The sequence below is a fragment of the Anolis carolinensis genome, chromosome 3 (assembly GCF_035594765.1).
Source record: "Anolis carolinensis isolate JA03-04 chromosome 3, rAnoCar3.1.pri, whole genome shotgun sequence".
NCBI classification, from domain to species: domain Eukaryota; kingdom Metazoa; phylum Chordata; class Lepidosauria; order Squamata; family Dactyloidae; genus Anolis; species Anolis carolinensis.
The window spans coordinates 266214275-266240030 of NC_085843.1; the positions used below are offsets into that span (position 1 = coordinate 266214275).

At 36.6% G+C, this 25756-nt stretch overlaps 1 protein-coding gene across 3 annotated transcripts in view; it reads right to left on the reverse strand.

Moving 5' to 3' along the window:
* bche (butyrylcholinesterase) overlaps positions 1-25756 on the reverse strand; it is a 53257-nt gene that overhangs the window by 16890 nt on the left and 10611 nt on the right. Inside the window, exon 3 of one of the 3 annotated variants that reach the window (XM_062976733.1) lies at positions 8443-8996. The exons of the other annotated variants lie outside the window; for them this stretch is intronic. Coding sequence (XP_062832803.1) covers positions 8900-8996 — 97 coding nt within the window. The 3' untranslated portion in view covers positions 8443-8899. Of the gene's footprint in view, positions 1-8442; positions 8997-25756 lie in introns of those variants that run through there. 3 annotated transcript variants of the gene reach the window in all.

A 25756-nucleotide genomic window follows, 5' to 3' on the forward strand; every position in this document is an offset into this window, starting at 1 on the left:
ATCACCCAGTATGTCTCCTCTAAGTCTGAACCCCCTCACTTGGCCCACCCCTTCTGTGGCCAGGAGCAAAGGATACCCAGTGATCCACATACGATCCTAACAAAAAATCTCTGTATATATGTGAAAGAAGTAGTTTCAACTTGCATTCATTTGTATACAGCAAAGGTGATGATTAGCATGGCGTATTAGTATATTCCACTTCCATCATATCCGTTGTGTTCTGATACATTTTGAATTTATGTTTCCATATCTTTTATAAGAGGTTAGCTAAACCTCCGGTTTGCTAATAAAACTGAATTACCGTGTTGTGAAATGATGCCTATCTAAAATGTTTTCCACCAACATGAAATGTTCGAATCTGAGAGAATGAAGTTGGTGGCATCAGCTTTTGAAGACTGGTAAAACCTTATGCTTACCAACTTCATTCTTTTAGTTATTTTCTAAAGAGCTTCAAAGTCTGTTAGGACACATTCATTTTAGTAGTTAATGTTTAGGTAGTTCCAATTGGTGATAGAATTGGAATTGCAATCGGTAAGGACTTGTTTATAAGTTCTTGTGACAATGAATATTCTTGTCACTGTGACTAGATGGTCTTGTGACATAGAATGGTCCAATACTGCTGGACTCCAGCTCCCATCCACAGAATCACTCGTGAGGAACCATTGAAGTCCCACAACATACAAAGGACCATACATTGGCCACTTTTGGTCAGACCATGACAATTGAATTACGTTGTGATTTCTTTTCCTACTTCAGCATTGTGCCTTGACACTTCTAACAGAGACCCTTTCACACTACACAGTTCTAACATTATAATCTCACTTTAAATGTCATCCTGGGGATTGTACTTTTGTGGGACTATTTCTCCATGGCTGTCCATTCTAAATTGACCTCCAAATGGCATAATTATTTGAGTGTTGGATTGTGACTCTGGAGATAAGTTCACCTGAGGGTTGGTGTACATTGGAAATGACTTGAAGGCACACAACAATGACAACCTCCACCACCACAACACTGAAAATCACAGCATTTCACAACTATTGCAGTTAAAGTGGAATCATATGTTTCTGTCCGTGCTGCATGAAATAGCCTTTACCAATAAGGACTAAATGAAGTGGGATGAATTTTCCCACTGGATTCGGAATACTGATATGAAACTAATCAGTGCACTTTGGTTGTAGGCTTCTGCTTTCCTAGGTGGTAATTCAAATATGCATGGAAGATATTAATAGACATGTGAATGTAATACTATTTGTCAAAATCACCTTGTTAATGGGGGGGAAAGTTCAAAATGGTATTCTTTCAGAAAGCTTGAAACAGAATGAAAAATAACTGAACTAAGAAGAGTTACCAACAAGTCGTAGCTATGAATTGCAGCCAAGATATTTAATCAGTAGTAATAACAGTAAATTATAAACTTTACCTTCATGCAAACACATTACCTAACATACCCCTGTATATCAAATGGGCAATTTGAGGCCAGATTTATATCATTCTTCACATTTATCAAAATAGACAAATGTGACAAATTGGACAGGCATATTGATAAAAAAAAATGCATAAAAGCAATCCTGATGCAAATGCATATGTATACAGTATGAACCCTGTATTTGCAGAGGATATATTCCCAGACCACTCATTGATACCTGAAATCATAGGGAATGATTATATATAGTCAAATAATTATTTATGGGCTGGGTGCACACCATAGAGGCACGCTAGAGGACCTAGAGAAGTTCACAAAACCTTCTAGAAGGAATATTTATTGGAACATGTAAGTAATAGGTGGCTGGCTATCAAGTCAAACTGAAGAAAGAGCAAGCTTGTTTTCTGTTTCTTTAGAGACTAAGGGCCTGTCTACACTGTACTGTCTCTAAAGTCACTTTTGGGTGTCCAAAAGCTGGTTAACCTAATTTTACCTCAAATTAGCAAAAGTTCATGCATGGGGGGGGGGGGAGGAGCAGCCGGGCTGGTTCAGATTGGGTACTAGTCTCAAGAGCCAGTGCTATCATCTTGTTTTCCTCATACCTTGCAGTGCTAAGGAAAGGGGATGGTATGTACTTACCTTCATTACTGTTTGTTGCTGCAGCAGCAGCCACTGAACTCCAGAAAGCTACTGGACATTGCCAGACACCTTTGCTATCATGGGAAACTTGGAGAGAGGAGGGGAATAACAAAAGAAAGAGTGACTGTCCAGCAGGAATAAAGAGGCATAAACACCTTGGAAGATTCAGGACTGATCTAAAGCAACAATGTTTTGGATGAGTCCTGGATTTCATTGCCTTTTTTAAAGGGCCCTAAGATATGGATTTAAGGTACAAGGAAAGAGATTCCATGTAAACAGATAAGAAAAAAAATTCTGACAGTAAGATGTTTCACTATGGAATGTGCTGACTTGAAATGTGGTGGAGTCTCCTTCTTTGGAAATTTTCAAACAGGATGGATGCAAATTTGTTGGAAGTGCTTCAGCTGGGTGTTTCTGCATGGCAAAATGGGGTTGGACTGGATTACCCTTGTGGTCTCTTCCCACTCTATTATTCCATGACTTTTAAGTCTCTGAATAAGCAAGAAGACACACAAACACCATATGTATGACCATTCTGAAATTCCATTTGTCCTTTTTTTTTTAAAACATTTTTATTGGGTTTTACATTCATAATTCATAATTCATAACAATACTACTTCCCTTTTTTCCAATATTTTTTCCCTCCCTACCACCCACACCCTCCCTCCTCAACCACAGTATGTTTATATTAATCTTGCAGATCCAGCCACAGGTAAAGTCTTTGTATTTTTTCTTTAATGTAATCGTTGGCTCCTCCATTTTTCACCCAGTTGAAGTAGTCTTTCCATCTGTTTGTAATGTCCTTTTGTTTATTCATTCTTGTTACTTGGTTAGTCATAATTCCTGTAATATCTAACAACACTTGATCATACAAATAATCATTCAAATTATTTAACGTCCATTTCGATTTGTCTCTCCATCCTCTAGCAATCACAGCATGTGCTGCTCTTATTGTTACTTTCAATAACTCTTGGCACTCAGTTTTTATACTTGGATGATCCAGCACTCCCCGAAATAACAAATCATTATTAATTTGTATTGTTATCTGTAATAAGTCCTGGATTTTCCCTTGTATCATTAGCCAAATTTTTTTTAATTCAGAACACTCCCACCACATATGTGAATAAGTGCCCTTTTCTTTATTACAATGCCAGCACTTTGAATTCTTCCCTTTTATCATATAAGACAGTTGTTCCGGAGTTCTATACCATCTTAATACCATCTTTTTTTCTAATTCATTATATTTTTCTGTTTTTATTTTATTTATGTTCCTAATTATTTCGTCTACTTCTTGTGTGCTTAATATTTTAACCCCATTCCATTTGTTACGTATTGCTCGGATCATAAATTCCTTATCTTCTACCATTAAATTGTATATTTTTGCCACTGTTCCTTTACTTGTTTTTTCTCTTGCATTTAGCAATTTATCTACCTTCAGTTCTTCAGTGGGCTGTGCACCCTCTTTTTTTACTTTTTCCCAGATCCCTCTTAATTTTAACCAATATTCTTTCCCCCCTTTTTCCAAAAGATCTAGCCAGTTAATTATCCCTCCATCTTGTTTCCACATATCTTTTACCCTCCTTAATCCTTTTTCTTCTAAGGTATTTACCAACCTTTCAGGGAGTCCCATGCTCTTAATTGGGGTCTTTCCAGAAATTTTATTTGCCCATAGTTTTTGCCATTTTTGCCAACATTCAAACTCAATCTTTCTTGGACCTGTTAGTTTTTCTTTTATTTCTTTAATATCTCTAGTATATAGCCCATATTTTCCCCGCCCTTCATTTATTTCGTTCTCTACTTTTATCCATTTATCTTCTCCCTTTAAACTTATTTCTAGTAAAGATCTTAGTTGAAAGGCCTCATAATAGTTTTGTAGGTTTGGAAATCCCCATCCAAGTAATCTTCTTGGGGTATATTGAATCTTTTTCATTATTCTGTTTCTCTTTTTTCCATATATCCATTCTCTCAAGGTATTATCCCATTCTTTTATTTGTCTATAGTCTATTTTTATTGATAGGGTTTGGAACAGGTAAAGTAATTTGGGTATTATGCACATTTTTAGTGCTAATATTTTTCGTGGGATACTTAATTGTTTATCTCCCCAGGCTTTTAATTTTTCCTGGATTTTTTTCCATATTGCCCCATAATTGGCTGCTTTTAACTTAGTTATTTCTTTTGTAATGGTTATCCCTAAATATTTTATTTTATTTCTTATTATTTTTATGTCTCCCATTTTTGTCTGCAGCTCCTTCTGCTCCTTTTCCCCCATATTGTATATCATCATTTCTGATTTGCTCATATTCACTTTCAATCCTGAATACCTTTCAAAATCTTTTAATATTATTTGTATTTCATGAATAGCTTCTGCTGGGTTTTCCATTATTAGTAAAATATCGTCCGCATAAAGATTTATCTTCACCTCTTCGTTCCTAATTTGATATCCCTTTATCCTGCCGTTGTTTCTTATTCTATCTGCTAGAGGTTCCATTGCTAATGCAAATAGGAGCGGAGACAGAGGACAACCTTGTTTTACACCTCTTTCTGTTTTGAAATATTTTGTTAAGCCTTCATTTACTCTTATTCTTGCTCTTGAATTACTATATAACTCTTTTACTATTTTAATAAATGAAATGTCAAATCCGTAATTACCCATTAGTTGTAACAGATATTTGTGGTTTAGTGAATCAAAGGCTTTATAAATGTCTAACTTTAATAGTGCAAACTTTCTTTTTTTGTTATGATTAAGGATGTTTAATACATTTCTTATAGGGTGCGCAATATTCCTGCCTTTTATAAAACCATATTGATCTTCCTTTACTATTTTGGATATAATCTCTTCTATTCTATTTACTAATATTTTCGTGAATATTTTATAATCCTGATTTAGGAGGCTAATGGGTCTGTATGAATTGGGATCTTCTGGATCTTTCCCACTTTTTCTTACTGTTATTATCTCTGATTCTCTCCATGTGTCAGGGATTTTCCCTCCCTTCATTATGTTATTAAATAGAATCTTCAATTCTGGAATTATTATTTCTTTCATTTCTTTGTAAAATTCTGCAGTGTATCCATCCCCTCCCGGAGATTTTCTATTTTTCAGTGTGTCGATAACCTGTTCTATTTCTTGATACGATATTTCTGTTCCTAGTTTCCTATTGTCTTCTCTATCTATTATTTTCTGTATTTTTTCGTCAAATTCTCCATGTATTTGTTTTTTATACAATTCCTGATAGAAGTCTACAAATGCCTCCCTTATTTCCTTGGTCGAGTTTACTTTTTTATTATATTTATTTTTTAACTGAATGACTCTTCCTTTCTCTTTCATGTTCTTCAAATAGTTAGCCAGTTTTTTCGTTGTATTCATATTTTGTCTTTGGAAATTATTTTTAATAAATATATCTTTTTTCCATAAATCCAAATTATCAATTTCTTCTAACTGTTTCTTTAAATTTTCCAACTTTGCTTTCACCTGCACTTGGTATTTATTTTGTAGTAATTTTTGTGTTTCCTCTATTTCTCTAAACACCCTTTTCCTTTCTCTATCTTGCTGTTTCTTTACTGCCACTTCTTTTGCTATACAGTAACCCCTAATTACTGCTTTTGCTGTGTCCCAGACTGTTTCTGTACTTGCTGAACCCCTATTCTCTTTGAAGTAATTTTTTATTTCTTCTGATAGTTCATTCTTAAGTTTTTCTGTCTTAATTATAAAATGTTTATATCTCCAAGTTTTTATTGCCTCCGTTTCATCAGGCTCCTCTATCCTTAACTCCACTATAATAGGTGCATGATCTGAAATCCAGATCGGTTGTGTTTCCATATTTAAAATTCTAGACCTATTAGTATTTTTTATTAATATATAATCTATCCACGAAAAAGATTTATGACTTTGTGAGAAGTATGTTGGCTTTTGTTTTATGAGATTTGCTTCAAATATGTCCTCCATTTTCCATTTTTTTACAAGGTCTTTGTTTTTTCTAAGGTCCATATTAAAATCCCCTCCAATTATTAGCTCCCCTTGATAAATTTCCTGTACTTTCCTAAACCACTTTCTAAAATATTTCTTTTGTCCTTTATTTGGGCCATATACATTTCCTATTGTATATTTCTTGCCATTTATTTTGCATATTAGTACTATGTACCTCCCTTCCTTATCTATTATTGTTTCTAATATTTCCAGTTTCAATGAGTTTTTCATTATAATCGCTACCCCTCTAGCTTTATTCGTACCTCTCGCTTCAGCTATCACGCTCCAACCTGGAATATTTATTAATTGTTTGTTATCTTTCTGATGTTTGTGGGTTTCCTGTAAACAAAGCACATTGCAATACGATTTCTTTGCTAGTTGTATTATTCTTGACCGCTTGAGGTCTGAAGCCAACCCGTTTGTATTTAAAAAACACATTTTTAACTTGTCACCCATTATCTATGTATATTTGTGGCTCCTCATCTGCAATGTTCCCTTCCCTTATTACTGTGGTTACCCCTCCCCCCTTCTCAAATGTTATTTTAAGGAAATGAATCTTTCCTTTCATTTGAGATTTCTTGCGGCACTGCGCCCCCTGTTCCCTCTCCTATTCGTTCTTTGTTATTACTATCCCAGGCCATACAGTTACTTCACTGTTTTTGCCCATTATATGCCTGCTTTCAACCCTCTACCCGCCATACATATTAGTTTTGTTGTACATAAGCTTAAACATAATGTCCATTCAATCCTGCATCCATCTTCCAAAGAGATTCTAAGGTAGAGTCCCTACTTATTATGATGTTGTAGTCCTTGTTCATTTTAATGGTCTTGTTAATCCACTAATCTTCATCTTCGTCACCTTCCTCTGACTCACTTTCTTCTCCTTTTTTCTCTGTAGAGTCTTTTGTTTCTGATGTCAGCAGAAGGCCCAATTTATCCAGCATTGAGTGAGCTTGTTCTGGTGTTCTTGCAGTATATTTTTCCTTGTCTTTGTAAACCAGAATAGCCATTGGTAACACCCAGGAAAACTTTATCCCGTGAGCAGTCAGTCTGTCTGCATACGTTTTTAAAAGAGCTTTTATCTTCAGAGATTCCGGAGACAGGTCGTGTTTTGGAATTATTTTTTTCCCTTTATATGTTAAGTCTCTGTTTGCTTTAAGGAGTTTAAACACTTCATCTCGTTTACTTTCTGTGGTGAAGGCCATTATGATATCTCTTACGCCTCCCCTTTTTGCATGGTGAAAGGTTCTGTGAACTCTTTCAATTTGAGTTTGCACTATTTCCATGTTTAAACCTTGAAGCCATAATATTATTTCCACTTGTAAATTCTCTGCAGAAATTTCTTCTGGGAAACCGGACAGTCTCAAGTTTTTTCTTCTTTGTCTATCTGATAGCTCAGCCACTTTATATCTTAAAGCTGCAATTTCATTCTGGTTTTGCTGCGTTCTTTTCTCAGTCTAAGTTTTTTTTTAATTAATTTATTATCTTGTTGTATGGTCTTCATTTGTTTCAGCAGCATGTCAACTTTTGGATTCAAGGTTTCCGACAGCTCTGTAATCATTTGTTGAATATTTTGTAGTTCCCGTTTGGACGCCATTTTTGGCCGTCTTCCCGGTTTGAGTCTTGCTTATCTTACTTAATAAAGTCTCTTTCCCCCAATTATTTTACTGTAGAGAAAGTTTGTTGTCTGCAGGGGTCTCCCACAAATAATTATCCATTAACTGACTGCTAAATTAATACTTATCTCCGGCTCTGGACTTTATTTCATTTGTATCTCCGGAGAGTCAGGAACAGAGCTGCTTCCTCTTACCCAGGCATGCGCAGAGCCCAATTCCATTTGTCCTTTATCTTACTGATGCCCACATGTTTTCATGCCCTTCTTTACCTTTGTAAAACATTTTGAAATACAATAGCACCAAAATTGTTATGGATGAGTAATTCACTTGTAAAACCTTATCAATACATGTGTTTTCAATGGCAATGATGAGGAAAGAAAACTGATTCAATGCACTCAAAAATTGCAAACCACAGCATGAAACATGTTTTTTAAAAGTTATTGAATTAGTTTCAGCGTTCCCCTTTTTTTTAAAGTAAATGTTACTAACACACTATCTTAACTTTTTAGTTCCTTAAAATAGAAGAATGGGGCAAAATTCTCCATAAACTCTCTAAAATGTCCCCTCAACTAGTATTTAGGAAGTAACATAGAAACATTAATTAAACTAATAAATACATAAATACATAAACAAAACAAAGTAACCTTAAAAACAAAGCACAATTCCTCATTGCCCTAAAGCACAACATGTTACATCAAAAAACATTACATATAACATATTAATTTAAAGAAGTGCAGAAAACTGTATCTGCAAAATATTCTATTAAAGAAGTTGTGAAAAAATTGTCCCAAACAATGGAAAATTTACAATTTATTCCACTTTCAAAGAATACCCTGGGAATTCAGAAATCCTGGAGAAATTCATTGGAGGAATACATGAAGAGAGAAAGTAAATACAATACTACAACAAAATCAAATTAGTCTATTACAACATTTAATACAAATTATCTTAAATTCCCTCTAAAACAAACTTAATTCCAAACCACACTATCCTCTATTCCTCCTTCCCCATACATACACACATATATGAAAATATTAAAATTAAAAAAAATCCAGCCCTCCAGCCCAAAGACATCTATATGAAAAAGCCATCTTCTTGCTTCTGTGAGATATATATTCTTAATTTCACCACACAATATATAGAGATATGGACAAACAAAACTATGTTCAAAGGGAAACAATGGGAAACTATGCTATCTTCGAAAGTTCGAATCCTCAGTACCTGTGTACCATAGGTGTTGAAATTAAGATTACCTTAGAATTTGGATAAAACCAAACTTCCAAGCTGATGTAGCTGTTTGGATGCAACATCTGAAGAATTCCAAAGGAAGGAACAAGTGTTAATGGCATTCCTGAAAGAGATGTGTACATCTCAGAATTGCCATCGAGTCCCATCTTCAGTTACAATTTAATAAATCTTTGGAAAAGCTCCTATTGCTTTTGAGGCAAATAAAGGGAGAGAGTTTTGAGAAGAATGATGAAGTACTTTTCAAGAAGATACCAGATGTTCCCCATTAAAGCAACAATCAATTTACTGGGAAAGTCTTCCAAACTACCATATGATTTGCTCTCTCTTTCCCATGACCAGAAGTGACAGAATAAACCTAGACAAACACTTGCACAATCTAGACAGTTAGCAAAATCAATTTTCCTTGCACTATATTTAAGTCTCATTCCACATTGGAACTCATTCATTCCTCGTTGAGGAATAGTTTTTGGATCCAGCTTCCAAATAGAATTGCATGTCCCAAGGACTCTTGAAGCATGGTAATCTTAAGGTGTGGCTCCTGAGGGTTGGCTATGGATGACTACCATTACTCATGTACATATTTAGAAATTTTAGTTAAAAAATCAGCCCAAAAAACCAGGGTTGACTTATCCATGGATCAATGTGAATATCATACTCAAAAGAAACCATCGCTTTCTCTGAGTAGACTGGGAAAAGGCAAGAGTTTGTTCTGTTCCAGGAGAACATAAAGAAAAGCACCAATGCCCTCTACTCTCTCTGCCACGGAGCTCCTTCTGACCCTTTTAAATGTCAGGATGGGGAAATTGAAGTGGTGGCCAGTGGCACTTTCCCCTTTGATGTGGCATTGGCACTTTCCCCTCTCCATGTTATAACCCTTTACTTGGGTCATATCAAAATCCATAATCCTGGCCCTCAAACCTGCCCTTGACTTACACATCAGGTTAACTTAAATTTTTGTCCATTAGTATCATCAAAGTTGTCAGGCACCAGGGCTATCTTTTGTATTCATATGGGTATGGCTTAACATAGGGATGGAATGTTGTACTTTGACCAGGGAAACTTTTATTTGTTTTTTTCCTTTAAAAAACTGATGACTTATTAGAATTGGATACATGTACTCCTGTGCTACTTTTCCTTCTGAAGATCATATTTCAGTTTAATCAATGTCGCCTATAATTAAATTACTACTGTTATTTGCTTCTTTATTTTTGCATTTGGTGCAGTTACCTTAGTGTGTGCATAGACGTGTCTAAACCATGCTCCATTTGCCTTCCTACTGTTGAGTGAGTAATGCTGAAGTGCATTTAGACTGTTCAAATTCAGTAATAAGATGTCAGCTCAAAAAATTAATTACTTTTCACTGCCGACAAACAAACTCATCTACCAGAATTTACAGCCTACAGATTTACAGAATTTACAGCCTACAGCCATAGCATGTGATAAATAATTAAATAAATGTGTTGATTGTATATTCCCACAGGTAAACTAATGACCATGTATTCAGAACTTGAAACTATTGACATCAAGGTGGAGGAGGCACCTGGAACAAGTGACTCTCAAATTTAAAAAAAAAAAAACCCACTACATTTCTTGTCTTATTTGGCTTTCTGCCAGAAAATCTTTCTGCTTCCTATTTCACCCTACATTTTGCATAAAACATGCATGCATACTTATGCACATACAAAGGAACTCTGAACTCTGATAATGAAAGCAAATATTATGCCTCCCTCTGATCCCTTGAGAAATGTCCATAATCCATTTGGCTCTCATCTTAATGTCCAGAAACCTTATTCACATTGTTACACATCTCCTTTTCTAATGCCCTAAACATACTAAATTAGGCTCAAGCTAATCTATCTGGATTCCTGCCAAGTGACAGCTATCTTAGCTAAGCATTCTTGTGGTATGTATGGATTCAAATGGAAAATGAAATGGCATCAAGTTTCCTTGGTCCAGGATAGCAGATATGTATATAAAGCTTGTTTGTTCAGTTGAGATATAGTTCCTTTAACTATATCCCTTTGAAACATGTTTTTATTTTCCTCTTAACACATATCTGGAAAATCTGTTATCTACCAGACTAGACAAAATCTATATATTATATAGGCTATAGACCAAAAAGGAGATTGGATGGAGTAGTATTATATGTCAAAAAATATTTACACCTTTGAAGAGATGCAAGACTTCAATCCTGGAAATCAGCATCTGGATAAGAATTAAGGGAACAAGGACTGAAAAAGATGTAGTTGTGGGGGTTTACTACAGACCTACAAGCCAGACTGAAGAACTGGATGAAGCCTTCCTTGACCAAACATGCAGAAAGAAGAGATATAGCAATAATGATTTCAACTACAGTACTCTGATATTTGTTGGAAAACAAAATTTGCCAAGAGTACTAAGTCCAACAAATTCCTCACTTGCCTGGCAGACAATTTTATTGACCAGAATGTAGAAGAGGCAACAAGGGGATCTGATCATTCTGGATCTGATCATAACCAACACTGAGGACCTGGTCAATGGAGTGGAAGTGGTGGGTTCCTTAGGTGGTAGTGTCCATGTGCTCCTGGAGATTGTGATACAAAGAAAAGTGAAAACTAAGAGAAGTCAAGCATGCATTTTTGACTTTAGGAGACCTGACCAGGAAATTTAAAGGAATACTGAGAGTGATTCCATTGACAGGAATGCTAAAAGGGAGTTAATGATGGAGGATAATTTCTTAAAAGTGTGATACTGAAGGCACAATTGCAAACAGTGGCAGCAAGAAGGAAAAAATAAGAGAAGTGTAAAGCAATCAGAAAGGATGTCCCAAGAACTTTTAAATTTAAATTTAAATTTATAAAGTCCCTCATAATATTTTGATTAGCATACTGATTAAATTTGGAATATATAGAAACACTGTCGGACAAGTTGGTTACAAAAATATACTGAAAGAGTTGTCATGAATGGCTGCACTTCAAAGTGGAAGGAGGTCAAAATTGGAGTTTTTCAGGGCTCTAGTTTAAGGAATTATTATCAACATTTTTATCAATGGTGTATATGACAGGTGAGAGGGAATCCTTATCAGTTTAGTAGATGACACAATATTATGGGATGAGACTAACACAGTGGAAGACAGGAACAGATTTCCAAAGGAAATACTTCTGGAATATGGCCATACAGCCCGGAAAACATACAACAACCCTGTCTCATTTTAACAAGAATATAGATAAGTTGATGCGGATTCATAAGATGACGAGGTATTGACAGCAAAATGTATGGGATCAGTTGAAAAAGCTGGTCATTTATGCTTGGGGAAGAGAAGACCAAAGAGTGACATTATTGCATTCGAATGTCACAGAAAGAAATTTGTTTCTTTCTCTGCTAGATCCTGGGGGAGGTGTGCGGGCGGGTTGAGGGCAATAGGACCATTTTTGTTCAGCATCTGCCTTAATTATCTGATCACCCAAGAGACCCTGCACTCTCTACTACATTTTTCATGATGCATAAAGTCTAATACAGAGGTGAGAATTGAGTCACTTCTTCTTTCCCTCTAAAACAGCCAATCTAATGTAAAATTTTAGCATCACCTGAAGCCCAAGATTCCACCACCCTTTAGAAAAGATACAATATAACTTAAAAGTTAATCGATCCTCCCTACTGCTTCAACCTGAGTCCAACAACCTCCCCAGACTAAGACTGGCACTTCCAGAATGCTGACCAGCTCTATCAGAGGTGCCTCCTTTGCCACAGGTTAGTTTGGTAACTCTGATAGTTACTCTGCTGTAGTGCTGTGTGTGACCTCCCTCTCGAAGACCTTGACTCCAAGCCTCTGCGGCCTGCACCAAAGCCTTATGAAGGTTCTGCAGGGCTGGTCTAAGGTTTCTTTTAAAAACAATACTCAATATTCAAGATTTGGAAATTGAACAAGGCATTGTTCTGATGTCCTTTGTCATGTTTAGCCTTATTCGAAACAATCCATCTTCAATAACTCCAGATGCAGTATGAGACACTTTCCAATTGTATTCATTACATGCCAATTCATTAGTCATGGTTAGGCAGGAAAAAGAAAAGGCCAGTTTCTGAGCAACTGCACTGCTTACAATGAAAATTAACAGGTTTGGAATAACACAAGGCCGTTTTTGATCACTGTAAAAGATGTTAAGTTGTTTTCTGAGGGTAATTATAAAGGTATTCAACACACAGCAATAGGAGCAATTGTTAGTGTTTTTTCAAACCTATAGAAATGTCTGATATATTTCTTCTAGCAAAATGTCTCCTTAGTCAGGTATATTAAAGTGGAAAAACATACAAACTTGGAGAGGCTGTAGTATTTTGCTTTGTGGGGGGTCAATTGTGAAAGACAACATTCTACCCCCGCCTCTCTTTTCTCCTGCTGAATTGAATGTAATCTGCTTTTGCATTTTAAATATAGTTTGCAGCCATTGAACTAAGCTGGAGATAAAGAGGGAATGTGGGATGAGGAAAGAAAAACAGTGACTTTTTAAAAAAAAAGTTGGAAAAAAAAGCAATTTAATTGAGATTGTGCCCAGTTGGAACAATTGATGCAATTATGGCTACAAAAGAAAGAGAGAGGAGGAAAAAGACAAGAGTAACCAACAAAGAAGACAAAAGAGAGATGGAAAAAGTTTCCAACAGCTCAGCACAAGGAAAAGTGGATTCTGTAATACAGGCTACAGCTAATGCCTCAATAGAGGCAGTCAGTCTCCTAAACCACTTTGACAAGAAAGGTCAACATTTAGGTGAGTATTAAGAATCTGCCTGATTCAAACAAAGCTGGTTCTTTGAAGTTGTCAGAAATTACCATGATGACAAGGCTACGAGTGGACAATGTGTATTAAGGGGGAAAAACATCAGATGAAATCTATCCATATCAATGAGAGACTGAAGTACATGCTTAAGGTTGGAATTCTAAATGCAGGAACTAGAGAGCAAGGACTTGAAGAATATTTGTGAAGTTTCTCATTTTTGTCAAGAGTGGCTGTCTCAACACATTGTTGAGAAATCACCAGCCAGCACATAATAGTCCACAGCTCAATGCAAGAATGAAACAGAGTATTCTGCTTTCTAAGGATTCAGTAATTTTAACATGAATCTCTCCCACAAAGGTACTTTTTTCACCCTTTTGAAGCGAAGTACAGTAGAGTCCCACTTATCCAACATAAACGGGCCGGCAGAACGTTGGATAAGCGAATATGTTGGATAATAAGGAGGGATTAAGGAAAAGCCTATTAAACATCAAATTAGGAAATGCTTTTACAAATTAAGCACCAAAACATCATGTAATACCACAAATTAGACAGAAAAAGTAGTTCGATACACAGTAATGCTATGTAGAAATTACTGTATTTACAAACTTGGCACCAAAATATCACGATGTATTGAAGACGCTGACAACAAAAAAGCGTTGGATAATCCAGAACGTTGGATAAGCGCATGTTGGATAAGTGAGACTCTACTGTAGTTACAAATACAATAAATAAAGAATGGCTGTCTCAAGAAAAATGTGAAAACAGCCCATCTGTTGCATAAAACATTTGGAAGTCCATGCTATAAGGCAGCAACTAACATATTTTAGCTATAGAATTTGTATTTTCTGCACTATGTGAAAAAATTGTTCTCATTCCCAGCCTATAGAAGGGGGGAGGGCTTTATAAGCAAATGAGAACACGCATGTGTTCTTCATATGTAGCTAATGTCAGATCTAAAAGAACATGATTTCCTCAATAGAAGAACCTGGATTAATTATAAGAGGGGGAAAAGGGGAAGCAAGGGGCTAAGTGTTTATTTTTTTCTTTACAAATTACTATTTCCACTGCATTACTGCAATGAGCTCAAAACAGCAGTCTTTGGTTATATGATGAAATTCATGGCTGAGCCTAGATGAACTTTGAAAGTGACTCTTTCTCATTTTAATATATAGGGCACATGCCAGACATAAATAAATATGTCTATGGTGTGGTAGTGATGTATCTGTTTTATTTTGTATTTGCAAATATTAGGGCCAGGATACAGACGAACGTTGGCTTCCATGTGAGTGAGATAATGCAACTGCCTGGGAATATAGGGCCCATCTATAGGGCACCAATTATCTGGCCTGGCTCTGAGGATGGTTACACTACCTGCCTCTGTTCTGTTGTGGTGGCAGAATGGATCAGACTGGATCCAATTTGGCTCTGCTGGATGATCACCATTACTATTTTTGTTGTTTGGTGCCACAAAATCAGCTATGGATGTTTGGAGAGCTCCTGGTCATGGACAGGAACCTTTGCTGATGTCAGCAAATCTGCCCATACAACTTCACTAGATCATGTAAGCATCTTTCCTGACATCAGCAATTGTGACCAAGAACAGCCAGGAGCTCTCCAGAGCTCCATGGCCACTTCAGTGGTGCCAAAAAACGATACTGGTAAACAGCACCCTCTTCTCCCCAGTGCTGCAGAGTGCAGAGGAAAAAAAACAGGATAGTGGCACTGGCCTGTGTGGATGGCTTGGCTTGTTTAATTTCAGGGTTCACACTAACCCCAAAATGTAAAGGCTGCTCTGAAGTTTCAGGGAACCTCTGCAGCATTCCCCAGCTTCTTCTAATGCAAGATAAAATTGAGTTAATCAGTTTTAATCGGCTTTAGGGTCTGGAAGTCAGCTGACATTTTCTGGATACCCAGGACTTCTGTTCTCATTTGCAATATGTGGTTTTTATGTATAGACTTTTAGTCTCAGATTTAAAGGAGCAATTCAAGTTTCTGAATCCTAGATTCAAATTAATTTCAGCATCTTGGATAGTTCCTTTTAAAATGGAGTGGATTCACTGCCATGGGAGTCACTAGTTCCCATTGTGAAGGAGGCATTCTGAATTGGAACCACACTGCAGGTAGAGGAGGGGCAAGATGATTAGCTTTCCTCCTTGTACTGTTTCCTCAACAAAATTCAATATTCTTAAATCTCTGATAAGGTAAATTCTATATTTGCAAATACATTGCTCTAGCTTTGTAAAGCTTGTGCATGTGGAGGGGCAATCTTTCGGACAACAGTTAACTCTCTTTCCAGTTTTTCCAGTTAAGATTACCTTGGCTGAAACCATTGTAATTATTTTCAAAAAGAAGAGATCTATTCATACAATTCCAAAATAATGACTCATTTTCCACAGATCAAACTAGCATCTCTAAAAAAATGTTCTTCCCTTCCTCCCTAACTTTCTTTTTGTTGCAATTGCTACAAAAGTACATTTTGTTATTTTGACCCCTTGGTAAAGTCAAAGCTGAAAATGATCACATAACCTCACAGGAGTGTAACCTGTAATTTTCAGAAACAAAGACATAAAGGTCATTTGAGTGATCAGCTATGGAGATTAATCATGTGCAGATGGTTTCCTCCACCCTATAATGCTTTTGATCCATTATCAAAAATTTGGATTCCAAACCCATTTTGTAGAACAGCAGCAGGATCAAATATGTTTAATTCTGAGATTCTGTGACAGCTTGTCAGTACATTAGCCAGAACTTTATACAATTGCCAAATATTTGTCTCCAATTATTGGTTTCATGCCTGAAGTCTTAAATCCAAATTAATGAAACAGCTAAGTGGTTTTTACTACAGTTCTTCAGTATTAAATTGATGGGGACAGCCATTCTGTTATGGAAATGCAAGGAGTTCCCAAATAAAGCATTTTTTTCCTTTTTTCTCCTATCTGAGCAATGTATCCAAGGATGTGGCTTGAGAGGTCACATATCTGACCTATTTTGACTAGCTTCATCACTCAAGTTGTTCCCAGGAGAAACAACTTAGAGAGGGTTTTCAACATATAATAGAACAATTATACTTAGAAAACAGGGCTAAAGTCATAATCAACTATTCGAGTACTGAACCTTTTAGTATTAAGCAAGGTGTAAAGCAGGGTTGTCCTCTTTCCCAGTAGTATTTATATTAGTTATGGAATTATTAGCCTCTGCCATCAGGAAATATAAAGAGATACAGGAAATGGGCATAGATAACAAAATCAAAATCAGCTTGTTTGCAGCTGATATGCTTTTGACAGTTAGGAATCCAAATAGGGCACTAGATTGGATAAATTTACATTTAAAACAGTTTGACAAAATAACAGGTCTAACAATTAATTGGAAGAAAATTGAGGTGATGACAATAAACCTGGAGGTAAAGGACAAAGAGAAAATAAAGGATTAATTTAAAGTTAATATTAGAAGCAATATTAAGTACTTGGGAGTTACAATACCTGTTAATTACTCAGAGTTAAAAAATAAATAAATTTTAATAGACTTTTTAGGGAAATCCAAGAAAGACTACTGGAATACAAAAATTTTAATCTCTCATGGTTCAGCAAAATAGCCATTTTTACAATGAAAATATCAATATTTAATTTCCTTTGTAATATGCTACCCATTAAAATACCAGACGTTGATCTTAAAAATGGCAGAAAATAGTCAATGAATTTTGTAATGGAACTAGAAGATCTAGGCTATTGAGAGGTTTATGGTACATTCCTCAGAAATTATGGGGATTAGGAATACCAGAACTAAAAATCTACTATCACTAAAGGGAGTGTTTAGGCTGCTCTCGGAACCTAATTTAATCTGGCGGAACTTAAAGGCAAATGCTGGCAAAGAGATTATGTTGTGGCTTTTTTTCTTTTAAAAAATGTTTTTGTCAAAACTTTTAAAAAAATTCTCCAAAATTAGTAGGTATATTAATATTTCTGAAATTTGGAGGGAATGATCCCCTGTTGTCTTGTGTCATTGTTTAGAAATTCAAGGAAATAGCTCTTGTAGGTTTTTTTTTTTAAATTGTTTACAAAAAAATTGCAAATTCTCAAAAAAATCCGTGGATGAGTTAAATGTTCTGAAACGTGATGGGCGAACAGTGGTAAATGTGTTCTATAATTGTAGCAAGTTGTATGCCAATAATTCTAACAATGAGGGAGAAAGGAACACCTGAATCTTTCCCATTGGCACAATTACTTAAAGAAAAGTTATGAAAAAGTAGTGAACTCAGAGTTATGATATGGACCCCGTCCAATTTCAGGAACACTTTAGAACCTATTTCTCCCCACCCCAGGCTCATAGCCAGGATTTTGATTTGGAAGGGGCTGGGATTTTGGTTTGGGGGGGGGGCTGAGTCTGAGTGCAAGGGGATCTACCCTAGCAAACCTTTTGTATCATTATCCCAATACCCCCATGCATATGGGATATATTGAGCATGGTGATCAGATCATAATATGAATAAACACAACAGTTTAAATAATAAATATAAAGCCTTCTCATGGACCATCCTGAGAATTTGGGGGGGGGGGGCTGAAGCTCCTCAAGCCCCCCCCCCCATGGCTACATGCCTGCCTCACCCCCTAATTTCATAATGAGTACTGAATTTTCTTTCATGGATCGCACTAATTGAGTAATCATTATATAAAATACACATATTAACTTACTGTTGATATATTTTGGTCCCCGTGTGTTTAAGAGTCTTTCCATTTTGATAGTTCTCTATGGATGTGTGCTATTGGCTCCATTCTGTCCAAGATTCATCACTGCCAAATTTAAAATATTTTTTAACTATACACTATACTGTAAAAGATAAAACATCTCTTTATGAATGTCCGTTTTTTTTTAATATGGAAACTATATGGAATTTCTCTCCATAGCATTCCTCACAACACAATGAGAATTCTGGGAACATTTAAGATGCTCTTCAAGAACTTTGAAATTTGTATTCCAAAAAGTAACATTTCCATGTTCTAAAGTATACATGAATTATTTCTAATTCTTGTTTCTTTCAATACACATTCTCTTGGGGAGTGGTAGTCAAGAGAAGCAGGTTCAAGTGTTTATCAGTAGGCCCTCTCTTGGGATGTGGTCATCTAAATGTGTGTATTGAATGGATGTTACCTTCAGTTTCTTTCTTGTAGATCTCATTTCATCTGATCTGTCAATTTTTGTCATTTTTCTTTAAAAAAACAGTCACGTCTGGAAAACAGTGCTGAATAAAGATAATGAATAAAGTAATGGAAAAGGCATAACCCAGCAACTTCTGATGTTAGTTGACAAGCATTTTCTTCCATGATAAATAAAGCTTCTCCTTACAAGGGTTTAGCTGGGCATACAGCTGACGGTGATTGATAATACCAGTTAGTGTCACTCATTACTCCTAAAGCCTTTCTGAAGAACACCAAAAGTCAAGAAGGAAATTGAGGATAAAATGTATTTTTAATATAAAAAAGCAACTAAGTTGTCATCATGGATCTAAACTTAAAATAAATCACATGAAACCATAGACAAAAATAGTCTCACTCCAACAAATAGCCTTTGAATAATATTCATATTAGTAATAACAGGGGGGAAATGGGTAGGCTTCAAATTGAAGTAGCACAGACATGCTAAGAAACTGTCACATGATGAATATATTAGTCTCAAAGTGGACCACTTCTGTGTTTACACATGTGCCAACTGTCGTTGTTTTTCAATTAGTGCAGCAATTAGAATTACCAGATTTCAGAGCCTGATCCTGATCCACTAGCTTTTGTGGCTTATTTCCAGATAGAAAATTCTTCAATTTTGTTGGGCTCAGTTTCAGGCAAGAAGAAGAGACTGCAAATCTTCAGTTCAGATTGCCACTATTTGTGTGACTTAATTGATTTGTTGGTGCAACACGGAAAGACTCTTCGGGGGAGTATTATGTTAACCTAGCTCCTTTCAACCTGGCCATTGTGATGGAGGCACACCCTCAACTTTCCTCTGTAATCACTTTCTGTTTGGAAAAAAGATTTTAACCTTCCTTATGATATATCCCTATATTAGTGAGAAGGATTAATCTCCTCATTCCACCTTGACCAACAGCCTGTTTAGCTGATATTTTTATCTTAATTTCCAAATAAGGTAAACATTTTCTCTTTCTTTATATACATGTATGTGATTGAATTATATGAGTTGTGAGGAATTGTTGTTGGTACCTAATGTTTAATGACATCACCGGGGCTGGCCTAGGTATCAGATTTTGGCCTGAAAACCTCAGGATTTGGGATTAACCTGATGGTAATCACAGCAGTTTAAGGCAGGGCCTTCAAAAGGCCCTGCCTTAAACTAAATTTCCCAGAATTCTGCTTGCTTCCCTCATTAAAGCCTCAATGCGAATGTGGTCTCTGCCTGTCTCTCTCTGGCCAGCCATGTGCTGGAGGGGCTTCTTCCTTGCCCAGCCATCCAGCCAAGCATTCCTCCCTCCCTCCTAGATGCCCCAGGCTCCCCTTGCTGCCCCCCCTTTGGAAAATTGCAGGGCTTTGTCCTCCACTTCGACCTCACCATTTTATTTATTTATTTATTTATTTACATCACTTTTATCCCACCCTTCTCACGCGGAGGGACTCAGGGCAACTTACAACAGTCAGCAAATTACATTGCCCAAAATGCATTCAATAAAACAATAATAGAATCAATAACAATAAAACAATACCACATCAATTAAAACTCTAATCAGACTCTATTAAACCATGAATTATACAATTTAAAATGCGTGTATAGTTAAATTCTCCTCAGGGCCCTCTGGGGGAACCAAACCCAGACCTTTGGAGGAAGAAGTGGCACCCACAATGAAGGCCTGGAGCCCTTTACAAGACTTACATAACTCTTCCAAAAGTCATAAGTCAGTGTTTTGAATAGTAACGTTTTATTGTATGGGCACCACTTATGTTTCTTGATATCAAGTCGTATGTATAAATCTTATGGAATAGATACGGTAAATAATTTTTTTGGAGGGAGGGAAAGAATTACAAAAATCTGAAGACTAATACTCATTTGCATTAGAATTGTTTTTTAAAAAAATCTCCAGAAAACTGTTAATGCTTGATTGCTATGCAAAGCAAAGAGGACAGCACTGACAATAAACACATTATAGTCCAAGTTTTGGATTTGTGGCTCTGTTCACAGTGGAAACCTCCGGGTCAAGTGACAGCTTCATTTTATTGTGAGATACAAAAGAGCAATTGATTCTATATACAGTACCAGAGAGTAATGTTTCCATGACGTGATGGTTTCCTTGGCCCATTTGTTTACATCATTAATTTAGATATTGAATGGGTATCTAAAGAGCCCCCTCTCCACAATTCTTCTATTACCTGTCCGTAATGAAATATATTAATCCATTGCCTCTGAGCAGGTAGCCAAATTTCAAAAAATACTGCTTCACATAGCCTTCATCTTTTTTAAAAAGGGGTTCCCCATGATTCATGATGAGCTAACATTAAAAGAAGTGGTTTAACTAGGGGAGAGGTGCACAGCTCCAACACATAACAACAGCATCAGCAGCAGCAATGGGGTCTAATGTCTTTTGATTAAAAGTAATTAATAGATTAGAATCCTTCTTAGTGTGCCAAGTCAGCATAAGAGCTGTTCATGTAGAACTGGGTAAGGGAAATTCAGAAACTGCTATAAATAATTAAGTAGGATTCACAGTTCTTCTGTTTTATGACATTTTAGTTCATGTTTGCAGTATGATTGGTTAACATTTCTTTGCAGTATTTTCATTTCTGACTGGATACTAAATATGATTTCACTGAGGTATTCATAAAATGAAAGCTGAATGTATTTTACAAGGTCAGTCTAGAACCTAAAAATTATACCACCAATAATATTTGATGGAGTTTTCTCCTATGGAACATACAATGGTCATTTCTGTTTTAAACTATATTGAAAGTTGCCTTAGGTCCCACATTGGAAGTAAATTGAGGCAGGAATATGGCTTAGCCAGACACAGGTCCATATGCAAACCTGCTGTGCTATGCTGTTCCATACAAAATTGCAGCTTGTAATACACATCACATTCAAGTAAGCCAATATTGGACAAATAATTATAAATAAAACAGAATTTAAGAAATGTGTGAAAATGCATATTAATTTTAATTCAGAACTATATCTTAATGTCAATAGTTCAGAATGAATGGATAATGGAAATCTGTATGAGTCACAGATAGAAACTTGACAGATTTATCTGCATGTTCCAATACTATATTGCCATAACTGGTGAAAAGGTGGTAAGAAGTTCAAAAAAAGCAATCATTTTCTTAATTTTAACTCTCGAATAAACTTTTACTTAAATGGAAACTATTGGGAAATTCCCTGGCCCTCAGCATTAATTTGTTGGATACATTGGTTTACTCTTCATCTTCATGAATACAACAGAGGTTTGAAGGAGAGAGTAAGTTCATGATTATTACAGGCCAAACATTACAGAAGCTATCCAAGATAGTAAAACTGTGGAGAAAATAGAGTCAAATATCTTGGTTAGTTCATAAAGGGCGAATTTATATGGGCAAAAAACCCTAGACTCACCTCAAATCCATTATTGGATGTTAACATCTGGTGAGTAGTGGGGATCTGGAATATTTAAACTGACTTAGTCCCACTTGAAACTCCAGAGTATTGCAAGATTCAGGTCTGATTCAGGCTGATCTGCTTTTCAGCAGATCATTCTTTCTCTGTGCTGAATAGCACAGGAAGAGAAGATGGCTTATCCAGTCTTGCCACTGCTACTCCCAGTCAGCCTTGAACCTCTTACCAAACTCCTGGCCATTGCAAGAGCCTATCAGAATAGAGTATTTACTTATTATTTATGTATTTATTTACTGCATTTATATCCTGTCCTACTCACCCCGCAGAAAACTCAGGGCAGCTCACAAAAAAGCACAATTTGATGTCACATATACATGGGATAAAAACAACACATATACATTAAAATCAATACTTAAACATCATAATCTTAAAACCAATTATTTAAAAACCACACAGTCCAAAGGCATAGTCCAGGAGCCATTCCAATCCTAAATTGCACTGTCCTATAGTTACTTATTGCATTGCAGTTTGTTGTCCAAAAGCTTGGTCCCACATCCATGTCATCACTTTCTTTCTGATCTAATTTCACTGCAAAGGGACTTTCACAGCCGAGGGGCCACCACTGAGAAGACCCTGTCTCTCGTCCTTACCAATCGTGTCTGCAAAGAAGATGAGGCCAAGAACAGGGCCTCCACAGATTATCTTAACCTTCGAGATGGTTCATAGAGGAAGATACATTTGGGCAGGTTACCTGGGCTGGAACCATTTAGGGCTTTATAGGCTAAAGCCAGCACTTTTAATTGTGAAGAGAAGGCTGAGAGGAGACATGGCATGCATAAATATGTGAGGGGAAGTCATAGGGAGGAGGGAGCAAGCTTGTTTTCTGGTGCCCCCCCCCCCCAGACTAGGACATGGAACAATGGCTTCCAACTACAGGAAAAGTGATTCCACCTGAACATTAGAAAAACTTCCTAACTGTGAGAGCTGTTTGGCAGAGGAACTCTCTGCCCTGGTGTATGGTAGAAGCTCTTTCTTTGGAGGCTTTTAAGCAGAGGCTGGATGGCCATCTGTCAGGGGTTCTTTGAATGTGATTTTCCTGCTTCTTGGCAGTAGGTTGAACTGGATGGCCCATGAGGTCTCTTCCAACTCTATGATTCTATGCTCAGTAGCAGACTGGTAGCCAGTGGAGCTGGTGCCACGGGGGGCTGTGTGCTCCCTGTACCCCGCTCCAGTGAGGAATCTGGCTGCCGCTCATTGGACCACTTGAAGCTTCCTAACAGTTACCAAAGGCAACCCCATGTAGAGCACATTGCAGTAATCTGTTTGGAATGTAACAGTAGCATGGACCACCATGGCCATGTCTGGTATTCACATGACCAGCAAGGAGGAAATGTGTGATCCCCCCCTTCACAGACATTCATGTTGATATCAGCAAAAGGGTCTTCAAGGTCCAGGAGGATGAACAGAATCCTAGCTGGGAGTGTTGATAGTAACATGAAGAATGAGATGATAATCCAGTGGGGCCAATGCAGTGTCAACCCAGTTGGATCATCTGAACACCAACATGGTGCCAAAGCATGTTTCTCTAGGTACATCTGACTCTCAACAATGTTCAATGGATTTTGAGGAGTGAGTTCTTTAGAGCATAATATCTATTTAGTGAGAACAGAGGGGAATAACGGGAATCTGATTACATGCCCTGGGCTTATGCCACAGTTTATGAAAGTATGAGCATCTTCTATGTGTATTATGATAGTTGTAATAAAACTATGGAATTGGACCCCAATTCTTATTGGGCATCCAACAAATATCATAGTGGGCTGAACTGAGTGATGATGTATAATTGCTTCATTATGGATCTTTCTCCTTTTTATTTGCACCAGCAGCAAATATTTGCAAGCCTCAGAAACATTGTGACCAATGTCACTTCACCCTGAAAACCAGAACCTGTGGGATGGAAATCCTATCATCAAGAAAGAAGCTACAACTGCCTAAAGTTAAAAAGTCAAGCTTTGTCAGCTGCTGTGCCTACTCGAATAAGTGAAATTGTGAAGAGACATTATATTAGCAAAATTATCATAATAACCCAGAACTACCAAAAGAATTACAATATCTGAAGGAGCTGGGATTATTAGAATATCTTGTTTAAAGAAAATCAGGGAAAGGAGCTGCAATCCTCCAATACTAAAGATTCATGCTTACTCCAATATTTAGACCTGCAAGGATACACTATGTTTGTGAGAGAAGTACAAATCTCTCCAAAGAATTAGATCATCCGGAAAAGTCAGGGTTATGAGAACATCTTGTTTGCAAAGAATATGCCTGTTGTATACACATCTGGTTGTTTTTTTTTCCAAAATGGGGGCACAGGGGGGAAAGAACAATCCTATTGTCTACAGAGACACAGAGATTGTATCATTTACATGATACAGAGCCAAGTCGAGTTTCCATCTGTGTAGCTATTAACTATGGAGCTGAATTTCATTTTGCTTGGGTACTGCTATTCTTAAAGGAGGACAAGGAGGGCAAAGATTGTTTTTCTTTCGACAGCCTTTAGGAAGTTGACTTTTCACTCTGCTTGAAACATTGTCTTACTGAGCAGGTTGCAGTTATCTGAGATGAAAAGTGTAACATTAACTGTCAGGGCACTGTGAATGTCAGGTACTCACTCCCTTTGCATCCCAGGAGCGCAGATAAATATTGTTATTCAAGTTACTATAGAATTCAACATTTGGAGGCAGATATAAACGTTCATTCCTAGACAGGGGAGACATCTAAGTAATTTGGGTGGGAGCCCTTCCACAAAGTTTACTAATACTGCATCTATTAAGTAATTAGTTATTTGAGTACCTATTTGCAAATAAATAAATAAATAAATAAATAAATGACTGCATATCCATGAAAAATCCAGGCTCATCTTTTGAGTTTATTCAGATGTTGCTTCAAATTTCAAAACATGTTTTATTTCCTTCCTTATAGCAGGGTATAAAGTGTCCTTCTACAAAGGCAAGCAAGATCAAGAGTGTGGTTTGCAAAACTACTGCTAGAATAACTATATAATGCTAACTTAGAAAATCATAGTTGGACAGTTGGGTGTCTCTCATCTTACATTTGACAACTCTGACCCATAGCACCCATATCAATTAGTATGTGAAAGTAAAAATACAAGCTGCAATCATTGAGAAAATGCATATAGGATTTCTCATTTGTTGGAATTTTTCTCATTACATTGTGTATATATTTATTTATTTAGTCCTAGCATGAGTGCTGGGTCATCCAGCCATGTCATGCTTGTCTTTGTAAATACTGGAGTTAATGACCCTCTTTGGATAAGGAACACAAAGGGCATGGTGAAGGTGGATCTCTGGTGCAGGATTGCAAATATAATACTTTTGCAACTTGAAACCTGTGTCCTTCATTGGCAACAGCTGCTATTGTGACAAAAGGAAGTTTAGTTCTCTTGTAAGATATTCAACAGATGAACAACAATGCTAAAGCATATTCAATCTTGTTATAAACACATCTGATACAATAGACT